The 20,606-nt window shown below is 35.2% G+C and overlaps 5 protein-coding genes across 5 annotated transcripts; 1 reads left to right on the top strand and 4 right to left on the bottom strand.

Annotated features, from left to right (window-relative positions):
• Positions 1 to 397: 397 nt before the first annotated feature.
• LOAG_05348 (hypothetical protein) lies at positions 398 to 929 on the bottom strand (the record flags this gene model as incomplete). Its single annotated transcript, XM_003140885.2, has 2 exons — positions 762 to 929; positions 398 to 564 (listed from the first exon to the last, which is right to left on the bottom strand). Exons 1-2 carry the CDS (start codon positions 916 to 918, stop codon positions 398 to 400), a joined length of 324 nt encoding a protein of 107 aa, XP_003140933.1. The 5' UTR covers positions 919 to 929.
• A 1,513-nt stretch (positions 930 to 2,442) lies between these two features.
• LOAG_05347 (hypothetical protein) lies at positions 2,443 to 3,601 on the bottom strand. The gene is made up of 3 exons (XM_003140884.2): positions 3,437 to 3,601; positions 2,928 to 3,064; positions 2,443 to 2,730 (listed from the first exon to the last, which is right to left on the bottom strand). The coding sequence occupies exons 1-3, from the start codon at positions 3,582 to 3,584 to the stop codon at positions 2,593 to 2,595; spliced, it is 423 nt and encodes a 140-aa protein (XP_003140932.1). The 5' UTR covers positions 3,585 to 3,601; the 3' UTR covers positions 2,443 to 2,592.
• A 2,371-nt stretch (positions 3,602 to 5,972) lies between these two features.
• On the top strand, positions 5,973 to 6,791 carry LOAG_05346 (hypothetical protein; the record flags this gene model as incomplete). The annotated part of the gene is made up of 2 exons (XM_003140883.1): positions 5,973 to 6,047; positions 6,567 to 6,791. 2 exons carry the CDS (start codon positions 5,973 to 5,975, stop codon positions 6,789 to 6,791), a joined length of 300 nt encoding a protein of 99 aa, XP_003140931.1.
• Positions 6,792 to 8,473: 1,682 nt separating this feature from the next.
• LOAG_05345 (MBF-1 protein) lies at positions 8,474 to 10,015 on the bottom strand. The gene is made up of 5 exons (XM_003140882.2): positions 9,881 to 10,015; positions 9,467 to 9,567; positions 9,134 to 9,245; positions 8,982 to 9,047; positions 8,474 to 8,862 (listed from the first exon to the last, which is right to left on the bottom strand). The coding sequence occupies exons 1-5, from the start codon at positions 9,977 to 9,979 to the stop codon at positions 8,764 to 8,766; spliced, it is 477 nt and encodes a 158-aa protein (XP_003140930.1). The 5' UTR covers positions 9,980 to 10,015; the 3' UTR covers positions 8,474 to 8,763.
• A 1,266-nt stretch (positions 10,016 to 11,281) lies between these two features.
• On the bottom strand, positions 11,282 to 20,606 carry LOAG_18703 (CPSF A subunit region family protein). The gene is made up of 21 exons (XM_020451366.1): positions 20,371 to 20,606; positions 19,842 to 20,000; positions 19,560 to 19,689; positions 19,158 to 19,361; positions 18,321 to 18,523; positions 17,807 to 17,918; positions 17,314 to 17,444; positions 17,030 to 17,225; positions 16,663 to 16,824; positions 16,237 to 16,359; positions 15,726 to 15,947; positions 15,234 to 15,482; positions 14,943 to 15,061; positions 14,657 to 14,785; positions 14,262 to 14,435; positions 14,048 to 14,150; positions 13,639 to 13,846; positions 13,267 to 13,405; positions 12,967 to 13,130; positions 12,636 to 12,844; positions 11,282 to 11,629 (listed from the first exon to the last, which is right to left on the bottom strand). The coding sequence occupies exons 1-21, from the start codon at positions 20,584 to 20,586 to the stop codon at positions 11,544 to 11,546; spliced, it is 3,438 nt and encodes a 1,145-aa protein (XP_020304856.1). The 5' UTR covers positions 20,587 to 20,606; the 3' UTR covers positions 11,282 to 11,543.

Genomic DNA, 20,606 nt, shown 5'->3' with positions numbered 1-20,606 from the left:
TAATTTTATCTTTTTCCCATCACTTATGAAGGTTTCTGTGTTCAACAGTTATTCCATTCTTCACATCATGTTATATTCAACTCACAAACGGTTTTCTACAAAGGGTTCATTTTCTGCACGATATGTATAATCTTACAATTTTCCCTTTCTGTTGTTCAACCACTTCGTAAAAGACCGTTCTTTTTTCAAATTCTGTACAAACACAAATACGCACATGTACACTATCATCACTTATCCTGAAGTCTTTGGTCAGTTCCGAGTAGCTCAACTGTGGATCGCCGTATGAAAGAATTCACAGTAATTGTCACAGTAATTAATAAATTAATGCCTGTAGTTTGAATCAAACAAGTTTAAACGTTTCGATCTCATGATTTACTCATTTGTCGTTTTTTGAAATCTATTTTAAAAGAAAGTGAATGACACATACCCTTCCGTAATCATTGCAGTCGTGATAAATCCGCACTTCAGGGTCAATCGTCGATAATTCATATGAATTGCCCTGTAAATCAAATTTACCACCACTATCCGTATAACAGGAATCCATTAAATCATCCGGGTTCGGACCTGCAAATAGGTGACCCTACTGTTCATTACAATGATCTGGGGTAGCGATATCTATAATCCTGATAATGGAACCGAAAGAAAAGTCAAAGGTACTTGTGATAATCCGTTAATCTTACATTGAAAACATTAAAATTCATAGGAAATTCTGGGATGATAACGAAGTGTGATTATCTAAAAAAAAACAAAAGCCCCATTACCATTATCTTTATCGACCAATTTCACCAGTATACTGGAAGCTGGCTGGGAACCGCACAGAAGTCGTCCTCTGACGCGTACGCTTTGTTCGAGGAATGCATTAGCTGTATGCACCATTGTAATAACGATATAGGCGGTCAGAGAAAATACTAACCACATTTTTTCTACAAAATCTGAATCATGTTCCCAAAAATTCCAATCTCGAATTTAAGCAAACTCTCATAGCTTCGTTAGTGGACGGATGTAGTGTTGAAAAGTCTTGGTTTTAATTGTTATTTTGTTACCTGAGAAGTGATAAAGCACTCGCAATATTTCCTGTTTTGATACAGTGCTTTTATTATATTACCAGTAACTTATTTTATACACACTGTAAAAAGATATTTAAGTAAACGCAACTTCTATCAATGATAAAAGCGTTGAAACATTTAGACGACGATTTTGTTCTGAAATCCTTGCAGCAGCTGGAGCAGCAATTATTTATTCCGAAATTTAACTCTATTCGTTTCGGATAATTAAACCGAAGATCAAAAATTTTGGCTTAATTTTGATCATTTCTTTAAAAATCATCGTTCAAAAACTGAGAAACAATGCTGAACAACAACAGCTGTCATTAACAAACATTTGATGCACAATGATTCGTTGTTAAGGAGGGAATGAGAAGTACCAACTTGAAAAGGTTAAATTGTAATGCCAACAGGAATTTCGACTGGAACAGCAAAAATCTTCAATGATGTGTAGGAGTATTTATTTCGTGACAAATGAATACTTTTATTTCTTCCTTCAAATGTGATTATGGAATTTTGTAGAAAAAATCCACGAAATTTAAAAAGCAGAAACCTCAAAAGTATTTCCACCCGGTCTTCCGGAAAATCATGCAATTACAAGAAAGGCAAGAAATAGGACGGAATAATGATAAGTAATAAGGGTGAGATACTGGAGGTATGATAACTATCAAACTTTAATACTTGATAAGGCCTAGTTTCTAGTATTTGGTACCTCATCACATCATCAAGCTAAAAATTTCAGTGGCTGGGCACTGGGATAATCCGAGGGCACAAGTGGTTTGTCTATTCATGCATCAAAGGAAGGAATGCACTGGGTTGATTGGATTGAATACGAAAATGAAAAGTGTTGCTGATTGCTGATAATGATTTCATAATGATTAGGAGCCATTCACTGCGGACAGCTGTCGATGTTACGCAGTCAGTCTGTCACTATGTAGTATGCTTGTGCGCGTTTTTGTCTTTGCTCTTGATAGCCTGAGCCCTCTGTTCGTCGGAGTGTGTCTGTCATCAGTAAATGAGAAAATGAGATATCTGGAATGCAATAAGTTCCCTTTCGTTGGTTATAATAATCAAGTAATCAGTGGGGAGGATGGAAAAGCTTAATTAACTGATGATAAATGTTTACTATGAGTCTGTGTGCTCAGACTGTATAACTCTTGATGAATGAAGGTACGAATAATATTGTCCGAGTAGATTCCTTGACAAACAACTTTAGGCCGGTGCTACAAATATTACTAACTCATTTCATTTCATGTCTGTTGCTAGTTATAACATTGATTTTCAGTGAATCTGTGATACAGCACAAAACAAACACTTTATCAACATATAATGGTACAAATATTCATATTTGACAACTTATCAAAGGCCTCTAGAATATGAGACAATGTCAAATGTTACATTCCACTACAGTAATGGACCAAAGGATTTAGCAACTTAGATTTTACAGTTAATATGATTTTGACATAGCAGCAATTATTCTCCTTTTAACGAATAGAATAATTCATAAATTATCGGTATGTTATTATTGTTCGAATATTATCAGAGCAAGTTAGAATAGGCACTCACGCTTTTCGCCATAGAACACCACTTCAGCATTCAAAATACCAATGTCCATGATATCCTGTACATCTCCTTCATTACTTATATATTTCACTGGAATTCCCAGTCGCCATTCACGGTCGCATGGCTAAAGAAAAACGATGCTAGTACAAGGAAATATAATAATTTACATGTTGTTGAAAATTTATATAGCTGTTTTGCATAAGAACTTGGGAAAGTGGCGTTCAATTATTCAAGGAACTTGTATAAAAAGATATCCGAAAGATTTTTGCACTTGATTGAAGAACCGCTATTTTAGTGAAATGAAAGGGATTAAAACTTTACGATTCCACCGTCGTTGCACTTATGACGAACGACAAGTACAGGATCGATTGTACTCCATTCAGTCTCGTTACCATGCACATAAAAGTGTCCGCTTTGGTCTGTCACATTCGTTGCCATTATATCATCGGGGTCTAGTTCTAAATGAATGCTTTTGAAAAAATTAAAAAGTGAGGTATAAATCAGCAATGGTTCATAAAAAGTAATGCAATTTACTCTTATAATCTTAAAATATATTTCGCTCGAAAATATCGTTGAAGTCCTAAATTTATCTCGATAAATCTTATAGCTTTTCAAAAATTTTGAAACTTTCCGACTTTTAAAATTTTGAAAAACTTAAAAATTGACTTATGATTTCTCTCATTGTAAATATCCTACAAGATAGTATGAATTTTTGTAATATTTCTCTGCATTGATAAATTAGTCAGACAGTCGTGAAAAGTAGCTTATGAAAGTGTGCTTATGGGGATTTTGAAATGATTTTGCACAAGGCAATTACTGAAGCGACGAACTATCGTGATCGATGAGAATTATTTGATGATCCGATAACGGTCTGCCTTCACACAGCAGTATTCCCTGCACTGCGACACTCTGTACTCGGGATAGTAGAAACAAGGCATTAGCAATATTAGGCAATAGTATAAACAATATCCATTCCATGTTGCATCCTTGAATTTATGGAAACATGAGAAGCAAACAAACACTTAAATTTACAGCAAGAAACATAACTAATCATAGCTTTCCTCCTTAATTTTTCCACCAATTTTCAAAATCTCTCAAGGAAATCTATTAGCTTTCTTGGATAATATTTTAACGGAATACGAAAATTGAGGTAATCTTTCGTTGAATTTCTTTCTAATAGGATTTGGTGAGATGGCTCTCCCGAGCATTGCTACTGTCTAATTCAGAATTGTTCCATTTCTAGGCACAGGTTTTTATAGACTGAAAGGAAATTTGAATCCTTAGACAACTGAGAAAAGAACGCATGGAATGTTCTTTCGGTTGTAAGTTCCACCAACAGCCTCATATATTACGTAATATAATAATAGGTTTGTGCTTTTATTCATTAAGATTGCTTTTTTGATATAGGTGTTATCCATCATTTCAAATTATTTGCACTTTGTTACTCTTATTTTCATCCTCTAATTTTTTTTGTAATTTTTTTTCCGTTATCAAGTTTTTCATTTTCAACAACTGGTAGCTTTTTTTTTACTTTTTATTTTTGTTTCTGAATGTCCGTTCAACAAAAGTATTCATCTCAGTGATTTCATTTGCCAATCTGGTCCAACTTCACCACAGAAAAAGTGAAAGTTGATGAAATAGTTAATATTAGGAATCTACGAGACGTGCATGAACGACGAAGCAAATGGAAGGACTTGCCAAATTTAGATGTTATGACTGAGGTATTGAAGACACACCACATTTGGACTTTTTTATTTGCTCTAAGCTCGTTAAGCACTTTTTCTGATAGGGAGCGGAATTTTCCAAACAAATCCTGCTTTTTTTGGCATTAACCTTTTTGAAGTTGAGTTTTTGTCAAAATCTACTGGACATCCCGATCGAGCAGGATCATGAGTCGGGATGAAACCATTATTTTGGTTTTAGGTAAATCATTTCCGAAACGTACTTTTGGAATAAAATCCATAACTTGCGTGTTTATGCCAGCGTGCGTGGCATTAAAAGCAAGACGAAAGTCATAAGGAAATGTATAGCATAAATGAACGCTTTTACCAAGTGTCGAGTGGGATTTCCGGAACTGAAAGGACGAAGAAAAAACTAATAAGCTAAAATCAAGAAGTTGATCGAAAAAACAGGGAAAGAGAAAACGAAGCAATAAAAATTGCAATAAGAAGTTAGTGATAAGTAATACCGTACCAAGAAGTGGCATGTCAGTGAAAATGAGTGTAAGCTTATTTGATAATCCAGCAATTTAATCATCCGGAAACAATAACGACAGGATATTTCCCGAGCTATACCAAGAACCAAAAAATAAGAAGCAAAAGATGAGAAACTAAATGCTGATTTATGAATCTAATGAAAGGTTAAATGTAGAGGATTCAGTTGAACAGAAGAACACGCTAATCATCGATCGCAATCAAAGAAGGCTGGTGAGAGCGAAGATGGGGCAATCTTAGTCAGAAATAATAAATGAACAAGCAAAGAAACAGCCGGACGGTGATGTGAGTAAAGAGAATACTTTTCTTGAAACTGATTTATGAGAGCATTAAGGGAACAATTTCAAATACTTTCATCTATGATGTTGCTGCAGTTGAAACCCAAACTACCCAGCTATTTCCGTTTTACAGCTTTTACCGAAACAAATGTTACCAATTAGCATTGAGCTATAACAGTACTTTCAAACAAAAACATTGATGTTAGAAATATTTACCATTTTTGCTTTTGCCAAGCAAATAATTTAAGACACATGCGAATCCATAAACGTATGCATGTATACGTGTACGTGTACGTTTGTGCACTTGGATCATTTGTATAATGTTTTTATAAGCACATTTATAGGCCTTTACTACTAGCTTGGCTTTTTTGTTCCATATTCTTGTTTTGCAAAATTAAATTATTATTGTTCTTTTCAGTGTCTCTTCTGTGAATGAATTGGCAAATGTCAAACTGCATACAATAAATCATTGATCCTTCAAGAACAGAACAGGGAATACTGCCTGTTTGTCTTTCCGATGAGGTCGAAATCTAGCCCTCATAAGAATTTTTTTCCATCCAAATTTTTTCCCAACAAGAAAATCAATGGTTCATATGCTATTGATTTCTGTAAATAATGCTTGCTAATCGGAAGTCTTTGTTTTTGTCACGATATTGATTTGTCACGTACTTCTTTGTAATGATTTCTGATTATTCTTTGCCACAGATTTGGTACATACACATATGTTACCGCCGACGTGTTAGTACTTACCTCTTTCTATGGTGAAAACAAAAAAGTAATGTTCAAATTGAAGAAGGGACTGACAACCAATTGGTTGTCATGATTGTCTTTATTTATCATATTACTACCGTTCAATGAAAAACATCGGGAAGCCGATGGATGTTACTCATAACGACTGCGCTCCTTTGCTTCCATTAAGAGGTCATCTGGAGATTGAAGGAATGCAACAAGTTTGGAAATTGCAATATTTTCACGGTTAATACGGAAATAGTCCATCCCTCGAAATCCACGAATTTAATTACAGTTCTATGTAAAGTTATATTTTACCAGACATGGAAAGCATTCTGTGCTTTGTATGAACTCTGGTCGAATACTGGACATGAATCTGTCAAAAAAGGATTTTGCTAACGCATGAAACGTAGCGACATAATGGCAGTAATTCCTCCAGTAAGAAACAATAAGTACTCAAACCATTGTGGAACGCGTACATTTAAATACTAGCGTGGCTTGAAATTTTTGCTTTTGTAGAAGAATTCCTCGGGCATCAGTTTTTTTTTTATCAATTTTATTGGAACAAGGTAAATAAAACATGGAAGTTTGTTCATTACATGAGAGACTCTGAGATATTCCCTATTTTTACAGAATGGTCAAGCAACTCAACTCAATTCAGCAGTCATTATGAGAAATGCACTGATACTGCATCCCAAAACATCGACTGAGAATATATATCTGAGCTTTCAATATTCCAGCATTCTAAGGGTCGATTCTTCAATACTGTCAGCACCGCTATCTTGCTATACTTATACAATTTGCTTTGGACCAATTATCAACAAAACATATACGTACCCCCTGCTCACAATGTTGTTCTGCTGAATATCTATGATTCGCATCAGCGTCATAATGAGTGTTACGATGCAAAACATACAGTGACAAGATCTAAAGCAACAATGATAAGAATGAAATCTTATGGATAATCTTGCTTTTTTATTCCAAACTTCATGACAATAGTATAACCTTGGGTCTCAAACGAGCACCTCCATCCCACTCAATGGATTTCAGATTTAAATTTGATTCTGTATTACAGAAGGTTTTCCTATCCCTTCACATTTACCTTCAAATTAATAATCGATCTGTTACTGCCTACGATTGTAATTAGACTAAAACTATTGATACCACTGCGTGTGATTTCTAGTAATCAAAAAAAAACAGCCATCGTCATATAGTGTTGAACCGCATGGATTCCTTCACAATCATTCTTTTCCTGCAAATCCCCTTTTATATACTGAAATTGATATAAAAGTAATAGCAAGAAGTTTTTAACTACTGCTCACAGCTCACGAATTCCTATCAAATCTCATCATATTTTACCATTTCCATCCTGCCAATTTATGTGTTTAAAGACAGCTTCAAGATCAACACTCAGTGTATCGACATTGTAATCTCAGTTATACCTATCAACAAAGTACACTTAATTCATTGTTTTTAAGAAATGGGATATTGTAATTTCGCCACATTCCCTCTTATGCCTCACTGAAACCGTTTATATACCATTACTTCAAGCTTATCCATTGTCAAACTACGGGAGCATTCAAGTTAACAACGTTCGATCCTTCATTAGTTTGTTAATCTCCCACTAGAAATAAGTAGTTTATAATCTGGGTTTCTGATTACATTTATCAAGTTTACCAGTTTTCAAATGGCTCAGAAGTATGCAACTCAGAAATTCTCAAGAACTTTACCTCCATCCAAAACATCAGTTATTCAATCCGAGACAACTGTTAACTTCAACCTTGAATATATTAAAATTGCTTACAATATTTTTCTCTAGTATTATTCTCTAGTATTATTATAAGAGAAAAGAATGCAGGTAAGCAGAAAGTAATGACGAAGTCAAGAACAAAAATTTAAAAACGATAAAGCCGTAGCTATACAATGATGATAGTTGATGGGATTTGTAGTCAATAATTTTATGTACATAATCAAGCAGATAAAATGCATTTCCTTATAAATTATCAAGAAACGATAGCCTTGAACACAAAATCCACAATATTTCCCGTAAAAAAAGTTTGAAGTCCACTTTCAGTACTGCGACCTTTTCAAAGCTTAAAATTCATGCATTAACATTCTAGTAGTACACATTGAGCAGATGTTACAAGTGAAGGATGTTCCGGATGAATTTATGAAATGCGTAAGTACGATTGAGAACTTCCGGGAGAAATTTGTTCGTGACCAGTGAAGTAAGATAGTTACTACCTTATTTTCGTGTCTAAACATTAGTAGAGAGATAAAATACTACCGAAATGACCAGCAAAAAATAATCCTGTGTTGCCAGTTAATCTCGCGCAATGTAAGCTGACAGTGCACATCAATAATGAATTAATCGCGGACGCAATTTCCCTCTTCAACTCTGTTTCACATTAAAAAACTGCAAAAATCAGTGAAGCCTGCATAGGCTCAAAAAATCAGTGAAGCCTGCAAAGGAGAGAGCTAGACTGCAAGGTTTATTGCTACTTATATATGTTAAAAGATTATTCCAAACTTGAAAAATTTCTTTTCAAACTAGCTCTCCCTTACCTAAATTACCATTTAAGTTACAAGAACTGTTTTACTGGACGAGGAGTTTTGCTAAGAATATTGCAAAGGACCTTTTTCACGAGCCGCTAAGTCCTTCATTTTTATAATGCCGGTGTCAAAAAAAAAAAAAAATCCATACCAATTCAAATGAATTGAGCACTTAAGAACGATCATATAATTGGATTAAATTTCATGAAATCATGAAAAAGGAATATAAGGATATCAAGTTTTATCCATTGGTGTAGCTGGTACGGCTGAGAGGTCATCGAAATGGTGAGTAGAAAAAACAAATTACTCCATATTAATGACTCCGTATAATATGATTTCATGTGAAACACGTGTTTTTCCAATAAAAAGGCGCCAATAGTCACTTCACTTCTTTTTGACTGGTGCGCTTTTGTTAACCAGTGGCTGACCCATATCTTTACCACGCAACTTTACACCTAGCGCTCGTTCCATTTTTGCTAGAATCTGTAAAGAATAAGTGGAATCGACTTTTTTCTAATGAAAATATATAAAAAGTAAATTAGGAACTCAAAGTAATGGAAGACGAAACAAAAAAGACCATGGAGAGACAAATTAATGATTACCTGCTGATTAGGGACAGCTTTACCATTTTCATACTCCGCCACTACTTGCGGCTTTTCATTGATGTGCTGAAATGATCGAAGCCAATATATAAAAAATAAAAACTACAATTTAAAATGTCCCTTCAAGTCTGATTTAGAGCAAAAAAAAGTACAGTAGCCAGATCTTTCTGTGTCCATTCTTTAGCCTGTCGCGCCTGTTGCATCACCTTGCCAAGTGTCAGCGAAACACGCTCATGATGTAACTCCTCAGTTTCTTCATCCAATCTTCAATGAACACAAAGTTAACATTGATGACGTAGGATATAAAGATTTCGAGATTACAATTGGGAACGTATGCGAATGCAGTAACTTGGCTATCACTAACAGGTAATTTATGTTTATGCCAATTATTCCGCAAGGTGATCTCCCTACAATGATATGATTAGTTTTTGTGCGATTCTTTTTTTTTTTTTTAGTTTAATTATCACCAATAAAAAAACTATAACCTTGCAGTATTTTTTGTCGCATGATGTTGTCTATTACCACCAGCCATCATTTTCTTCGATGTCTCAATAGCCATTCCACGCCGTTGTGCTGCATTTAACTCCTGTAACATAAGAGAACTTGGATGTAACGTGAAAACTTATCCCAACAGAATCTGACTTTATGAACTAGTATCTAATTTGCAAGAGTCTAATGTGCATAATTTATTTGGAATACTCCTGTAATTTGTAGACGTTTTCATAGATTTGCAACAGTGAGTACTGTCTATGTCAATTCAAAACATCTAACACTAGTATCTTCCCAATACAGTGGTCGTAATGAGATCAACAATGAGAAAATAATAAACAGTAGCAAGGAAGCATAGTACGAAATCACTTACGATACATAACTTGACTTTAATATAAGAACAAACTTACTGCTGCTGTTCGTAATGTTCTTTGTGCTGGACCACGACGATGCAAAATTGTCACTGTGTCCGGATCAGTATCCGAACTGATCGTCCCCATTTTTGACATTTTCGAAATTTTAGCACAGTGATATCGAGCCTAAAAGCATGAAAGAAAGAATGATCTAAGTAACTGATTTCACGGATCACGGATATCAGAACGATTACGTCGTTAACATCACCACCGAAAATTGAAGAATTGTATATCGCGGCGTATACTTATTCATATATAACACGCAACAATAGCTTTAAAAAACAATGCAAGGCTGCGATGCACTAAGCCACAACTGGAAAGTTCAGAATGCAGAGCGTACGATGATATCGAATGCGGATTTTCCAGACTAACCCCAAGACTGTGATGACAGGCAGAACCACCACACGGCAATGTCGAATTAATCCAATTCCACGCCTATTTCCTACAATTGCGGCCCGCAATCTACAAATCGCACGTCTCTCAAGCATGCCTCAATAACAGTAGTTCAATTAATTCGACACTAGCCACAACATCCTCCTTAGGGTTGGAGGAGTTCGAAGTTGACGTGATCTTTGTAGTTCGGAAATTAACCAGAAGCTACGCAGAATGAACCAGATGTTGCGAAGTCTTTTGCTGAAAATGAGTCTCGAAACGTTTGCTGGCCTTTTATTATGAATACCAAAATGTCCGTTGCCTTCAATGCAAAACTGGTTTAGCAGATGTTTCTGTTCATTAGCAATCATGGAAACTGATAGATGCACAGAACCCCATGGTACCATAAGCTAAGTCAGCAGGACAATTATTACATCTAAATGGAAAATACGTGAAAAAAGTTGACAACAATGATTTTTCCGTTTTTTTTTCAACTTCCCTATGATTCAAAAAGAAACATTAAACAACTGTATAATGTTGCATGCAGTAAAGCTGTCATCAATCCAAGACAAAGGTGGTACAATTTGAATGCAAAAGGAATAAAAAATGAGACGCAATTCATCTAGTTAAAAATGGAGTTAGTACACAACAACAGGAAACGGCAAGAAGTATATAATGATAGGAAAAATACACAGCTTGTAACCTGCACATATGAAAAACATGAGAACTGCTTGTAAATATGGGAACTGCGCACAATATAAGAATTGCTTATACAGTTGAGCACATATTTATAGGCATATAAATATCATAATTTTCGAGAAAATTGACAAATTGACAACATAGAGAAAAATACATGTTATAACATTTCATTTTGCACTTAAATCACATAAATTAAAAGACTGTAACTGACAAAGTTGAGGAAAACCTAAATTTCGAGTCAATATGCTTTCAAATTTGCCGGAAACTTCAAACAATGTTTGACTGGAAATTGAAGGTTCCAACGTGAAGCCAAAATTTTAAAAATATCTGAATTAAGGCAATACTTGTGCTTGTTTGAACTTCAGTTATTATTTTTGAGGTGGGACAAAGAGGGAGTCCAAATGAGAGAATAATAAATATAAATTCGCAGCATTTTAATGAAGCAAAAACCTTTGCGGAGATCAGCAAATAACTATCAAACTTGTAAGACAGATTAACTAACTGATTATCAGTTACCTATTAAACACAGTTTCACTTTACGATTTGCTCAACAGAACAGCACTTACGACACTGGTGTATATCTTTTCTGCTAATGTATCCTTGATAAATCTTCGACAAGCTTTAATACATCTTCTGCCGTTGCATCCACTAGTTCCGTAGTTTCGGATGAAGGTACTGGAAGTAATGTGATTACTCGAATGACTGAATAAAATATCAATTTATTTGAATGAAATAAATACTTGAAAGATTAAAAAACATTGAATGGATAGTTATAAAACATTGAATTAAAATATAGACTATTTAGTTCAATCGCATAAAAGGTTAATGCCATTGGGAATGCTGAAATTCAAAAGACCAAAGCAGGTGAGATATTACTTCCTGCTAATCAAGCATTATGAAGATTTATCGTCACCGTCCCTAGACCTATATTTTTAGTTTTTTTTGGATAGCTTGCAATGAAAAGAAAGTGATCAAAAATACAAGATAGCATAATTTGCAGCTCAGAGTTATCACTGAATGCAAAAAAACCAAGTGTAGATCGGGAATACACCTTGAGATAACTCAACCTACTTCAAAGCAACTTAATTATAGCAACTACAGAGTCGTAGTTATCGAAATCATTTATTCAGTTAATGTATTTCTCATGTATTTCTCACTACGTTTAATTGTATCATATTCACTGTTTCTTTCTTCCTCTCTATCTTTTTGAGTGAATTAACCCTCTTAAAAAGCAATTCTGAACTAGTGCTTATTTTCAAAAATACTCAGCTTCAGCATATGTATGAATTGCCGTCATAAACTTATTGCCATGCTAAAATACTTTCAACTTTTCAGAAATACTCTAACCTAAATGCTTTTTAATTTGATAGATTTGAGCCAATTGCACTTCCCGCAAGCAGAAGAATCACAGAGAATTATGTCAGGTCCCAGTTGAAAGTTCAAAGAAAAATAATGACCAGGGCATTTTTATTTTTGAAAAAATTATTGTCATAATACAAGCGAGACTTTCTTTCAGACAACGTTGGAAGGATGCATTCGTGGAAAATTAAAATATCTATACGAAAACTCCTGTGTTTAGAAAAAAAAGTCCCGAAGCTGACGAAAATTGTGGAATGAACAAATAAACATGGACTTTATCTGCAAACGGAAATAAAAATTACGAAAAATAATGCATCCTTACTGTTCAATAACGGCATTTTAAGTCCGTTAACGATCTGTCCCACCGAATCTTTGCCCATATCCAAAAGGCTCTCGATTAGATCGCCATCGATGAAACCATTTGGAACCTCGCTTCGTTTCTCTGTTTCAAATGTTCTATATTGTGTGTGGGAAATTCGCATACAATTTTCTGTATAATCAGCCAAACGTTTCTGAACGTCGTGTAGGAATCTGAAATGCAGAAATCAAGATCCACTTCTATCTCCCAATCACAGAATCAAAAGGTAGAATTTCGGAAATTAAGACTGTCATAAATTTTCCCAGGCTTTTTAAACTAATCAGAATAAACTTACGTGTAAAGCACTGGCGGCATTTGAACGATAACTCCTATACCACCATCTGAAGTACCATACAAAATCGAGGAATGATACAGCGGCGCCACATCAACTTGTGTGGCAGTTAAAGATCCATGGCAGAATACATTAACCATTTCTCCCAGGTAAAATAACCCTAATTCCTAAAAGAATGCCTTCCAATATATTTTGTAAAATCACTTAGAGTGCGAAATTTCCGAAAGGAAAATCTGACTGTCATCAAATATTATCTCCATTTGGATACAATATACCCGAATCAGGAATGAAAACAATAATTACTTGTAATCTTGTCCCTTCTTCTTTGAACACTGTGAATGAGTCCTTGACTACTGTAAATAAGTTATACGAGTTTTCGGCACCCAAAAAGCTGTCAGAATCAATTATCTCACAAGCGGACATCCAATTTGTCATGAAATCTCTTAAAATCATGAATAAAATAATTTACGATCCCACTCCAAAACCTTCAAATTTAAGAAACCTAGTAAAATCACATGTCGACAGAAAAGAAACTATTACATATATTACGTTTTAAAAATATGATATGAGTCAGACAGATGAAAGAACCAGAACTCTTTGCTTATTCTAAATATGATGCATAAAAGTAAGACTAGAAAAATCAAGAAAATAGCAACGATCAAATGAACTCCTTACCTAGCCACTTTTTCAAACGTTGATTCCACTGATTTATAGGAAAGAAGCGAAAGAGACCGCATCAAATCGCCCACCAAAATTAAGTCGTTCTTCGTCTTTAAATATAATGCGGTAACATTATCAAAATCTGAACATTCCAACCGTAGTTCTTTGTCCGCAGTCCATTCAAATAACCGAACACAACTATTGACTGCAACTACCAGTTTCCCTGCAATGTCTTGGTTTTCGTATACAATAACTTCAACATGATCATTTCTTACAAAACCCTTTTCATCTTTTTCAATTAATCAGGACGTCAGACATGGCAAAAAATGTCCTTTCTTTTTTCATCTTCAAATCTTCGAATTTCCAATTTCAAATGCTGAATAAGAAATGAGATGTAATGTTTCCAAGGACTGATTTTACACACCATCCATAGACTGAATCGAATAAGCGGCTCCCTTAATCTCTTTTTCATACACCAAACGCATACGTTCTGGGCCCTCTGACGCTTGAAACATCATGATACGGCCCTGTAATCACAAGTTGATTTGAGGAACTGGCTAAATTCACTTGGATAACCAGAAATTAGAGTCTAGGCAGATGATAACCAGGATGGATAAGCTGGTGATTGTGTAACCAACCATTTTGGATTCCGTTTCATCAGACATGATAACTGCAGTGCCTACAACGAAGTACGGTTGGCTATCATTTCCGAGTTGACAAGAAGCCAGTGACATTGCCATTTCACTGCCTTCAAGCTCATGAGAATGTAATATTTCAAATGTATTGGAATCCAGCAACAAAATTGAACTGACCTGTAACCTCGATGCATTTATAGCAATATGCGAACAACAGAATTAAAAAGTATATGCTTGCTACAAATTAGTGTATTTTATAAAAATTTCAAAACGAAATATCTGAGACCTAAATTCATGGTTCCCAACCAATTTTAATGACTGTTTTATGGTGATTCAATGGATGCACTACGGAAAACAAGCCATAATTAATTGGCTCTTAATTTGACAGAATTGCTCACTTCCATTTCTTCAGCCAAACATTCCGGAGTAGGCTCTCGCCTCATGGAACTCAGCCGACTACTTGATGTTTCCATTGCATTTTTTGATGCACATTGGCCAAAATGATGTTTTCCCATGGCGTCCACAAACTGCAGGAAAATGAAGTATTAGCTAAACATTTCCATTATGATATACTAAGCACCGACTCTCCATGATCAAGTAGAAGTGGTTGCGTCGATCTTTCCATTGGAATGTTGAAAGGAAACACATATACACTACGTAAAGAAAAAAAAAAAACAAAATAACCTCTAATCGTTCAACAGTTACAGCAATCGTATTTGTTTCTGGCTGGTAGGCAATTCGAGAAGGACTTTCCCCCAGCGGAACTGTTCTGATGTGAAGTTTCTGGATATCATCGATTCTACCTGGAAAAAATTGGAGATTTCCTGAACATCACTAATTTTACTTAAGAAAAAAAGAACAAACTAGAAATCAACATAAAATTCGCCAAAAAGGTCTCGCAATCTAAAAAAGAAGGACTGGTACTTGCAGTATATCAAGTGTTATAAGCGATATAATTTGATAATCAAGACTAACCGATAACCAACGAATTCCCGTCAGTGAGTACCAAAGCATCTGGATAAGCTTCTGCATAAAGTGGTGTCATCGTCGAAACCATTCTGAGGTTTACATTAGAAAATAAGAGTTTCTGATTCGAAGAATAAATGACTGCTGGACGATCACTGCACACAAAGATATTATGAACTGAAGAACACCGGGACCGAAATTTACGCAAATGTATTGGCTGTGTCCCAAGAGTTGCTTTTTTTGGATCCAGAAGAGCACCTAAAGTCATATATATTAACAAGAACTGAATCTTATTTTTGCATGGGAAAATGAACCCAGTACTCATATCGTTTGAAAAATGATACTTTGATAACAGAAAGATATGTATGGCCTACACTGAAACATGAAACCATTTTGTGTTAATCTAGAATGAAAATCACACGAAAAATGAGTATACTAACAGCTGGACCAGCGATTGGAAACAGAATTAAAGATAAATACTTCAAGTAATTCCAGGCTAACCAGTTTTCATATCAATCTGAAAATAATGCACTGTTCCATCTCCAAGCGCCACTAGCAAATAAACGTGTCCTTCCATCGGACTCAACATAATGGACCGAGAAAGCATATCACCAGGTATTTTTTCCCGAACTACTTCCATCAACTGAGGCAAAGTACGTAACGCAACCGAAAGATCAGTCCAATAGCCAACAGCACAAATTTCGGAACGTAGTGTTTCGTTTCCTCAAAATGACGAAATTGCAACCATTCCAGACTAATCCCAATATCAATAAAGACCAATTCCTACATCATAATAGGATTGTACATGAAAAACAATCATCTATTCTCCTGATCCATGTATAATAAGCTGGCAGAAATCAAAAAAAGAATGATTTGCGAATTAAGATTTATAACTGAGTAACAGAGTGTAGATTTCAGAATCTAGTATTGAAGAACTTCTAGCCTCTATTTCACATACTTCTCATCTTTCAAATACTACTGAAAAGTTTATCATAAATAATGAACAATTTACCAATAGGAGTGATGTCAATACAAGAAATTTCAAATTCGCATTCCAATTCGCTGATTAATTTAAAACCAGCAGAATCTGCTTCCAGATATATCAGAAGAGCTCCACAGGCTATCACCAACTGACCTACAACAGGCTAAGAATTCCTATATAATTTAAACTGACCTATTCTATATCCCATACCAATACACACAACTCTAAGGTTTAGGAAAATGAAAAATTCAAGCTAAAAATTAAACATGACTACAACTTGATCCACTTGTTAAATGTTAGCTACAAATTTACATATAAATCCTTAACGGTACCATTTATTTTCCTTTTTGTTTAATAAAATGCAAAATTTTCTCTTTTTGCTCTATCCTTCTCAACGAGGTAAATCAGCCAGTTTACATCATGGTGAAAGACGTAAGATCAATAACAAATTCATGCCAGTTATTTCATTGACAGCAACAAGCGTGATCCATTTGGAAGCTTTCCATATTTGAATATTATCACCATCGATAAGAATTACTTCTCCATGTGTTACTTGCAAAATTGTTGTACTTTGGAATAGACAGCCTGCCCAAAGGGTTGCGCCATCAACTACGAAACCTGCAATTAAAAACAAGTGGTTAAACCTGAAAATAAACGAATGGAACTAAATAATGAATTCCAAAACCTGAGTTGATGAAATTTATGGTAGCTGAAACGTAAAATATAACCAAATTTACTAATATCACGCTGGAAAAATAATCTACAATGACGACATTAGTACTGTAACCATCAAATGAAGTATAACTAATGCGAAATTAGCTACCTGTTATCTGTGTGTCTTCTAACTCTTCGCCATTAATCAACAGAACATGTGTATCGCTATCAAAACTCAGAATTAGATAATCATCAAACTCATGGTCACGTGTACGAAGGGTAAACATGTTTTTGATGCCCTTTAGCTCTACAGAGGCCAATTCTTCGATCCCAATTCCATTCCTAATAATACGAATAGTACCATCCTGAAAAACATATTACTGAGGATTTGATAATTTACTCAATTAGTTTACGTACTGGTCATGGATTTTTTTTTATTAAAAGCAAACTTACTTTGTAAGCTCCAGAACATGTTAAGATTTGTTGTTGTCCATTACACCGCATTACTGTCATATCTCTTATTGGTGCCAGATTCGTGTAACTGTCTAATAAGGATATGTAGCCGGTGCCATCAGCTCGCGGTTCTAAACCAAAAAAGGAAAAGAATTTAATTAAGAAAACCATGAAAGTTTTAATAAATATAAGGAAAAACGGAATCAAATGAATTGGAATATCTTAAAAATCGGAGAGTATCTTTTATTGCACTTAAATTAAGCATATCGTATTTCCGATGTAAGCAGTTATTTTTCTGGATGATTTTTGACTCTTACTACGACAAATAAAATAATTTTTTAATACAGTTATAGTTACTTACATTTTCAAAACAAGAATTGGGGCACATTCTATTATTACCTGCACCCAGAAATTTTCGTACAAAATTCCCAAGAACTGGAGAAATTACTTGGTTTACTGCATGCAAAATACTTGTCCTATCAAAAAAGCGGACCTGTACTGAGACGTATCAGCTGACTGTCACCAAAACGTGAACCAATGAAACATACCCCATTATCCAAATAACACATGCACTCTGCTATACAAGTGTTCCCTAAGCTTTCGACCTAAATAGAAGAATTACAGATGGTAACGAACACAGTTCAGACATTAAAAAATAAAACCATGCATATCCCGTTACTACAGCCTTTACTTGAGTTAATAACTCTTTTAATTGAGGTGAATGCAAAAAAAAAAGACAAGAGTTTGCCATATTTACTGAGACTTCAAATCTCATTGTGAAATGATGTCTTAGATCACTGAAATTTCCTCTGAATCATAAAAGTATATTAGGCTTCAGTATGGCGGGTCACTTCCAGTAGGTAATTCCGAACTTAAACTTGCGACTTCTTCAATTCAACCATACTTAAATAGCAGGAGCAGTTGCACAGTGGGAGATGCACTCTATAATAAACGAAAAATATGCAGTAATAAGTCGTTTGCTCAGGAATGCTTAAATAAATCCAAACCTTCATATCCTTCACACTCACAGTTGAGCTCTCATCTTGTTCCTGACCTTTGCCGAATTCCAACAATAACATATACAAATTGCCAGCTAAATCAGCCAATAAATACCGCTGTCCATCACGATCTACTGGAGCATAACAATTCGGATGAGTATTGTGAAGTCTTGATCCAGGTACTCCTGCATAACGCAAGGCATCATCGCCACCTAAAAGAATGCAATTTACAGTGAGTTAAATGTGTTTTTTGCAAAAATCATTAGAAGTTTTAAAAACATACTGTTATGTTCCTGCCAAAAGCTTATGAATAAGTAAATCTAATGATTAAACAGAAAAGAAGTGGGAAACGAAAGGAGATAAAAGAAGGTGAAGAAGGGACAGGCAATAAGGCTATTATCATCCAACAATACAAGACACCTTCGGCATGAATTGTAGGCAGTTCCAGATCGACATTTTGATCCCATTGTTTGACTGAGACAGTGTTACTTTTATTGTCGTTGCTATACAAACGTGAACGATGATGATCTTATCAAATAATTAAACGAAAGTTGAACCGTACAGCCCGAATCAGAAAAATACATAACGAACGCCGTTAATCTAATGCAGTTATGAACAATAATGGGACAGCCAATGGCCTGGATATTAATTACTAGTGTAAATATTAGATGGTAATTTACGTACAATCGCCCATATTTCACGAGCGTATATTTAATTATTACCAAACTGTCATACTGCAGAGGGTTTTCCTCATGGATATGTGATTGTAATTCAGAACATACTTGAAAATATGGCAAAACTGCGTTTGTGAGTTTGAACTACATCCAACATGGAAGAAAAACTCACCTTTATGATAGGAAATAGCGTCTGGACCTGCAATGAGACATCCACCTGCAGGTTCTGGAACACCAATCACCATACTCGCTTCACCTTCGAGATTATCGTGTTTCCAAAGAGGTGAGCTGAGCTCTTTATCTTCAATATTAAGAGTAACTACCTTTATATGGCGTCCATTATCGTCCTGGTATATGTAGGCAAGTGTTGGGCGGTCTGAAAATATACTTCCAGGCGTTCTTTAGTATTCCGAACTTTATTTTTGAGGTATTATGTCGCTTTCTCAAATGACCCGCTAAAGATGTTGCATTTAATCGCCGGATTATATCAATGAAAACTTCTGTGCAAAAAAAACACCAGTGCTACAGAAATCTCTCCAGAATTCGATAATATCCGCGAAAAAATAATGATTACCAGGATCTGACATAAATGTTATATCAATGATGTATAAATCATCACATCTAACGTTGAAACCACGTAGGTCTTTTCCTTCATTCCATTGCACTACTTTCAAAAGGCCATCGTATAAACGAAATACCATCAACTACAAGAAATATGAATAATAAAGTTGTCGCTCCATTATGCGCAAGAAATCTGTCGCCTCATGCAATTAAAAGAGAATTCATTTTTGCAACTAAAAAATTCCAAACGTATCGTCAAAAACTGACGACTAAACACAACTAACAAATATCTTACCCCTGATGAATGAACAGTTGCTATCATTCCTGTTTCGGATGGTCGTCCAACTCGATCCACAATGTGTCCCGAAGCTCGTGTACGTAACTCGCTCGTTGGTGTCCAACGGATTATAGCCAAGTGGTACTTTGCTGTCAGGATCAGCAAACTATCCACATCCTACAATTTATCCAATTTTTCTATCCAACTTTCTCCAACTTTTCTATCTTTTCCAGTTGTAATCTGATAAAATGAAAAGTGGCCGCTTTCTTTGCTTGATGGACTTGAGTGGTGATATACCAATAATTCAAACTTAGCATTAATAAACAAATGCAGTAACGGATTGAATTTTATTGGAATGAACGCTTTCATTAGAGCAAGTGCAAAACAGAAATAGAAAAATGAAAACAAGTCAATAAATCTGCCCCCTTTTTATCCTTTTTAGTACTTCATTATAGAAGCAGATATGTTAGAGTACCGCTTGTGATACCAATAAGTGATCCTCCTGGACCAAGATCATACAGATAATATAGAAAATAAAAAACCATACCTCACCCGGCGCCCTAAACAGTTTTATTGTTGCGATGCGTCCGAACACTGGACATTCTCTGTGTGGTTTCAGTCCTTCAGGTGTGACCAAAAACAGTTCCACGCGATTAGTTTTCGCTAGCACTAAATTTAGTTCCGTAGGAACAATGAAACTACCAACCAAAGCATGGGTTACCACTGTTGGTTTGTAAGCTGTTACAATGTAGTTGAGGGCCATTTCGAGACTCCCTAAAATTT

Source organism: Loa loa (genome assembly GCF_000183805.2).
Source record: "Loa loa unplaced genomic scaffold supercont3.455, whole genome shotgun sequence".
Lineage (NCBI taxonomy): Eukaryota > Metazoa > Nematoda > Chromadorea > Rhabditida > Onchocercidae > Loa > Loa loa.
Note: the sequence above shows the minus strand (reverse complement) of the source record. Positions and strands in the feature narration are given on the sequence as shown.